The sequence below is a fragment of the Elephas maximus genome, chromosome 10 (genome assembly GCF_024166365.1).
Source record: "Elephas maximus indicus isolate mEleMax1 chromosome 10, mEleMax1 primary haplotype, whole genome shotgun sequence".
Taxonomy (NCBI): domain Eukaryota; kingdom Metazoa; phylum Chordata; class Mammalia; order Proboscidea; family Elephantidae; genus Elephas; species Elephas maximus.
Genome location: NC_064828.1, coordinates 16,506,062 through 16,512,904, shown reverse-complemented (window position 1 = coordinate 16,512,904; position 6,843 = coordinate 16,506,062). Strand labels below are relative to the sequence as shown.

The following is a 6,843-nucleotide window of genomic DNA, read 5'->3' as shown; positions in this document are numbered from 1 at the left end:
GAGGGAGCAGAAGAGCAGTAGGATGCAGACCCCAAATTCTCATAAAAAGACCAGACTTCATAGTCTGACTGAGACTAGAAGGACCCCGGTGGTCATGGCCCCCAGACCTTCTGTTAGCCCAAGACAGGAACCATTCCCAAAGCCAACTCTTCAGACAGGGATTGGACTGGACAATGGGATGGAAAAAGATGCTGGTGAAGAATGGGCTTCTTGGATCAAGTAGACACTTGAGACTATGTTGGCATTGCCTATCTGGAAGGGAGATCAGAGGGCAGAGGGGGTTAGAAGCTGGTGGAATGGACACAAAAAGAGAGTGGAGGGAAGGGACAGCCCGTCTCATTAGAGGGAGAGCAATTAGGGGTATACAGCAAGGTGTGTATAAATTTTTGTATGCGAGACTGACTTGATTTGTAAACTTTTGCTTAAAGTAAAGCACAATAAAAATTAAAAAAAAATAAGTATCACCTTTGGAGATAAATAATACTTTCATTATTTATCAAAAACACATGCATAGAGAAATGTACAATTTGGAAGGAATCCTAGAAAAAAAAATTTTAAATGCCAAATTATTTTGTGAAGAGGTCAAAGTGTTAGAATAAGCGGACCTTGAATTTCTGATGGACTAATAATATAGAATATGACCAATTAATTTCTTTAACTTCTAGTACAGTAAGAGCAGACAGAAGAACAAATTTTATGAGTAGTTTAAAACTTCTGGCTTTAAGGTCTGTTGAACACTAGAAATGACTGGCTGAGTGAGAGGATTTTCTTCCCTAGTTAATTCTTCTCTACTGTTCTTAAAACACATCTTTCTGGGGTAGCATGATCATATATAAATATATAAATATAAATTGCCCAATCATTTTATAGTGCTCAGGCGAAGAAGCTAGAAAGAGCTAGAAAGTATTGTTAGTGGTTGCAGAGGTGGGAGAACTGATCTCCAAGAAATAATTACTGGAAGCAAATACACCATTGAGCCATAGAAGAGCTCAACCTGCGAAGTCCTAAGAGAGAGTCCTAAATCACTTTTAGGTGGTGGAATAAAACTGACTGGAAACAGCAAGATGGGACAGAAAAAGGGTCTGGAAGCAGAACTTTTCTCTAGGCATGTTTCATGTTCACGCTGAACTGACCTTCATATCAGCAGGCTGTACTGAAATAAAAGACGTGTTAAAAATTTCGATGGCACTAGTTTTTTTTTTTTTTTTTTTTTAAATTAAAACTACATCATTGAGATGATTGCTTTTTCTTCTGACGAGTTTATGGTTGTGTGTTTCGGGGAGAGCTAGATTGAAGGGCAATAAACCTTAGATCCTATGGGAATTTACAATGAAGGTGGGGCGAGAAGTTTCTAAGTAGTCATAGTAGAAAAACTTGGAACTGTAAGTTCCCAAATCCATTCCCAAGATGAATTAGCTCTTTCTCTTCCAGAGCTTTTCTTCAGTATCTTATTCGGGGGCACTCAGACCCAGAGGCAAACAAAATAAGGACTCTTATTTTTAACAAGAACACTTCCTGTTTAAATCAGGGTGACTTTTTTTTTTAATTTGGACCTCTGTGTTGAATCATACTTTCATCTGACCAGTCCCGTGTAGTTACCCTTAGTTGGCATGCTATGGAATGGGGTCACCTTTTTCCCGCAGAATTCATCACTTAAGATCACTCTGTTTCCCTTTCCTCATCAAACTCCTCTAACAGCAATGCTAACTACGTCCCCAAACACCACTGCAGCAACACAGCATGAAGCCAGCTAAAACCGCAAGCCCTTTGCAGCACTGGCCTGAAAATTCTTTTCATTTTCTTTTTGAGAGCAGTTATCTTAGAGCTGCTAGCTCTGCTGAGAGATAACCAATAAATTAATTTCTCTCCATTTCTCCCTCCCTCTCTCATTAACACACATGCACACACACATCAAAATACCAGGGATGCGTTAGAAAGCTGAGCTCCTCTGAAAGGCTAGCGGACAACGATGGCTTCTTTCTGTCCCCACTTCAAGTTCCTACGCATATCTCTCCGTCCTCTGACTATTCAGACCCAAGCCTGACAACAATGTGGGAGTATCACATGTCATTCCGTGAGAGTCTAAAATCACGACTCCTAACTTCTGTTGATCCCCCACAGCAAAACTTTTGGCATCAAAATAAAGGACCATGACATTGTAGCAGGCTGACATCAGCCTGAACCACTGCTATTTTAAATGAACAAACAGGAAACTGAAATAGAAGGAATCGGAAATAAAATTGCCTATTGATACCTTTGAAAATGGTGGCTACAGAATCATTCATTAAAAAGTCAAGGAAATTCGATGTGCGTGGTCATTAACGTCATCCGGTATCAGTAGATGAACACGGGCCCACAAAAATAGTGCTACACTACACTGTTCTGAAAGTCGTTAAAGGCAGCACAACCGTCAGCTCTTCTGTGAATCGGAAATAAACTGGACTTCTAGTTCTAACGCCAACTCATCTCACAGAGTGCTGACATAAAATTTTCTCATGAGTCTAAGTTACTGACAGGTACCTAGATAAGCCCCTTTCTCTTAAAATAATACTGCAGAAAGAAACAAAAAAAGTAGCTGATCTATTTGCTGTATTCTGAAAGGCTCAGACTCTGAAATAAGATCAACTGAAAGAAACACATCAAATGATTCAGTCAAACTCTTGCTTAAGAAAAGTATTATTGCTGATGAGACTGTGTAAGTTAGCCCAGCGTTGCTTTGGTGCAATTCATGTCTCTCTCTGGTAAGTTGTGCTTACTTCACAGACATTGGAGAGGAAGCAAGGAGGAAAAGCAGGCCCAGAGCAAAAACTCACGCTGAACATTAGCTGTCTGAACCACAATGAGGTGGAAACATGCAAGATCAAATGCCAAACAGTCACAGCACTTCAGCTAGTTTTAACACAGCACACATGCATTAAATCCATCTATAAAGTATCCCTGATGTTGTAAGATTAGCAATAAAAAACACTGTCCAAGAATTTCAATGAAGAAAAACCATGGAGCAATTACATGACAAGCCTCAAAAATTATCAGGGAAATGTAATCCACAGGGAGAATCCCAACGACAAAGTCATTATTTGGGGGACGGTCTCCACCATGTAGTCATTGAGTTCATAGAATCCAGGAAAAAAAGGCAATGATAGACTTGACCAACTTTCTAAAAAGTACCCCCAGCAAGTCTTTGCTTAATCAAGATTCTTTACACTCTTCTGTCACATCTTCAAGTTCCTCTTCATCTGCGCATAAAAACAACAAGCAGAGTTAGTAGACAACCGGATACGTGGGCGTCATTAAGAAAAACAGTTCAGCTTATAAAAATATTACCCATAAGACATGACATTCTCATTTCATCTGTGTTGAACAATCTCCATAAGCTGCATACAAAGTTTTCAACGAAAAAGGAAAGAGAAGGTGCTTGCCCTCATGGAGCTTACAGGCAAGGGAAAACTATTTTGAGTTTTAAAGCTAAAATGGCTATGGGTTTGGAGACGGAAACTGAAATTACTTGTTTGCTTTGTACTAAGTTTCTGGAAAGTAGGGTGAAGCCAAAAGTACGTGTTACATTTACGGTAGATAAAAACGGATTGCCTTTCATTTCTGCCATGTGAGAAAAAAACTGTGACACCAACAGAAGTGGAATGGAAATATTTTTCTGACCTCATAAAAAGGTTATCAGAAAAGGCAGAGTTAACAACAGAACCAGATAAAAGAAGACAATCGAAGAGAATCAGGAGAAATAAACCCTCATACGCTGCTGGTCGGAATGTAAAATGGTAAAATGGTGCAGCCTTTTTGGAAGACAGCCCGGCAGTTCCTCAAAAGGTTGCCATAGACCCAGCAATTCTATTCCACAATCATTACAGCAGATCTCCAGTCGCTTTTTACTTTTACCCAATTTGAGCGAAACAAGAGAATCAGAAGTTCCCAGTAACTGATAAATTGCTAAGTACATTATAATTACATATTGAAAGTCTCAAACATGCCATTGTTCATTCTGCGCTACTGAACCAAATGATAGAGAAAGCCATGCTTTATAAGTAAACAAAACAAACAGCAAAAATGATCAGTGGCAAGAAGATCTTGATTAAAGAAAATTAATTGACAGAAACTTGGAAAGAGAAACTCATCAAATGTAAACTTACTCTATAAAAAAAATACATATGCCAAAGTTTTATACACAAAAAGAATTTTCTAACACTGCAGCTGTGATTTCTGTGGTCAAACTTTGCCTAAGGGTTGCTTTGAGCACAGAAAGGGAGATTAAGTCACTAGATGCGCTTGAGAAACAACTAGATAACCCATGGCTGTCAAGTCAATTCCGACTCATAGCAACCCTACAGTGGCATTGAAAAAGTAATTAAACAAATAACAATCAGCAGGCCTGAGGACACACACTTTTTGAGAGGAACAGACAATGAGTTGGGTGCAGACAATGAGTTAAGCGTTTCCCTAAGAGCAAGCCAAATATTTTTTAATGGAAAAAAAAAAGTCAGCTAATAGTGTTAACGTTTCTAGACTCTCACTACTCCACTGCTAACTCATCAGACCCACACTAAGGAAAATGTCCTCAAAACAATCTGATTTCCTTTAAAGTACTTAGGCAGTGTGAGTACTGATACATACCAATACCTTCAGCCTTCAAGGGCTGCTGGTGGCAGAGCGGTTAAGAGCTCAGCTGCTAACCAAAAGATCAGCAGTTCAAATCCACCAGCAGCTCCTTGGAAACCCTATGGGGCAGTTCTACCCTGTCCTATAGAGTCACTATGAGTTGGAACCGAGTCAACCGCAGTGGGTTTAGTATCTTTCAAACTACTGCAACATCCTTCCCAAAAGCCAATCCACCTGCAACCAGGCTTCACTGAGCAAGTTACAATCAAACAGACCTTTTGATGGGCAGAATTCCCACACGAAGTATACTCAGATCATACAGTTGCAGCTGTTGGTAGAACTTGTTCTATCAGAGGACCCCAATAGAATAACATGATTAGCTTTCTTTCATCTAAATGGAAACCCATATTTCTTGAGCCTGCACGGTGAATTCCTTTCACTACCATTAATTTAACAGCCTGAATGCTCCATTCCAGAGACCCTGATTTCAGTAAGTCTCGATAGGGCTTTGGACAGAGGTATAAAACAAACAGGCAAAAAGCTCCCCAGATGACTCCAATGCTTGACCTGGCTAGGAATGGGCTCTGTGATTAGCTCTGTGGCTGTTAACAATGCTTCTCAAACATCGCTGTACTAAGGGACCACCAGGGAATCTCATTAAAGGGCAGATTCTGATGGAGGTCTGGGTGAGGTCTTAGGCTCTGCATTTCCAACAGGCTCCCAGCAACTGGACTACACTCTGAGTCAGTAGCAGGTGCTTACAGTGTGGGATGGAAACGCAAACATCCCCAAAGGGCCATGCACTTGAAGTGGAGAGGACCAGGTAGGGCCCGCATCCTCCTGGAGAATGCACGTGCCATCTAAAGGGATCATCTGCTGTCAGCTCCACCGGTGGTGGCAGGACCTTCTGATTTGTCAGAAAGTCAGAAAGGCAAACTTTTATGGGAAATCCTGACTGAATGTTAAATATCATGGAAGCCACCCAGGTCCAGTCACTGTGTTCATAGTCACTTTATATGGATTTTTGCATTTTATCCTCAGTACAACCCTATGGGGGAAGTATTAATGCCACCCTTATTCTACAGATTAGAAAACTAAGGTGTAGAGAGAGAAAGTGATTAAATAACTTGCCTAAAACCACCTGGCTACGAAGTAGCAGAGCAAGGATTCAAACCCAAGTCTGCCTAACCCAGAGCAGACCACATCACACTGCTGGGCTGGAGTCTAGCCTGGGGTACTGCTGCTCACCTGGACTGTATTAGTTTTGTCTTTTGGATAACTAGTTTTCTCTTTGGTTTTATGTCCTCAGTTTAATTCAGAGTGACCAAAACCCACTGCCGTCGAGTCGATTCCAACTCACGGCGACCCTGTAAGACAGGTCAGAGTTTATCACAGGACCAATGAGTTTTCCACAATGTGGGACATTCAGTATAAAAACCGGGACAACTCTGAGCAGACTAGGACAGCTGGGCTTCAACAGGACAACGATCGTGAGGATGGTGCAGGACCCAACAGCATTTCGTCTTGTTATACACAGACAGCGCCTAACAACAACAATAGTTTTCATTCAGGGGTATTATAAACAACCTTATGTGACTCGTTGTTGCACGTGTTATAGAAAATTTTAAGAACCTCTTCGTTCAGTGGGTACTGTGGAAAATTCCACTTTGTTTTCCTTCAAGAATTAGTATAGTATTGTCCCCTGTCAGGATGTGCCTGACTTTGTGTCCCTTTTTTGCCCTACCCTACTGTTTGTTTTTCATTACTTACATTTTTCCATTTTATCGTATGAATTTCTGTGGATAACTAGCTTAAATGCTCGTGGGAAAAGGAGAACACTATACATGCATAGATGCCTGTTTGTTTTGATTACCTAGAAAGCCCTGCAGCATAAGAAAGCTGATTAAATAGTAGACTAACCACAGACCTGAGGCTTTTTGTTTCTGGCATGCCAGTGCCTTCAGTGGTGTCTCCAAGGCTAAGTGTGACCAGGAAACACTTACTCCCCACCCTCCTCACACTTCCATGGGATGGAGCAACATTCCTGGCTTCACTCCACCCTCTCCCCCTCTCTCTACCAGAGGAAGAGCCAGTTATCTGACTGGTGTGCTTGGGAGCAGGAGCTGGCCATGCTCAGTTTGGCCCCTTCCTCCTCAGGAGTCAGCACTCCGCTCCCCACCCCGCTGCAGGGAGGGTGCATTCTTTGCTCCTCCTGCTATTGGTTTTACAGGGACA

At 41.4% G+C, this 6,843-nt stretch overlaps 1 protein-coding gene across 6 annotated transcripts in view; it reads right to left on the bottom strand.

Annotated features, from left to right (window-relative positions):
* Positions 1–1,194: 1,194 nt before the first annotated feature.
* FSIP1 (fibrous sheath interacting protein 1) overlaps positions 1,195–6,843 on the bottom strand; it is a 173,805-nt gene continuing 168,156 nt past the window's right edge. For 3 of the 6 annotated variants that reach the window (XM_049897841.1, XM_049897842.1, XM_049897844.1), the window contains exon 10: positions 1,195–3,236. In XM_049897841.1, the coding sequence (XP_049753798.1) occupies positions 3,190–3,236 (47 nt within the window). In that variant the 3' untranslated portion in view covers positions 1,195–3,189. The remainder of the gene's footprint in view (positions 3,237–6,843) is intronic. The other 3 variants (XM_049897837.1, XM_049897839.1, XM_049897838.1) reach the window with 1 other exon arrangement.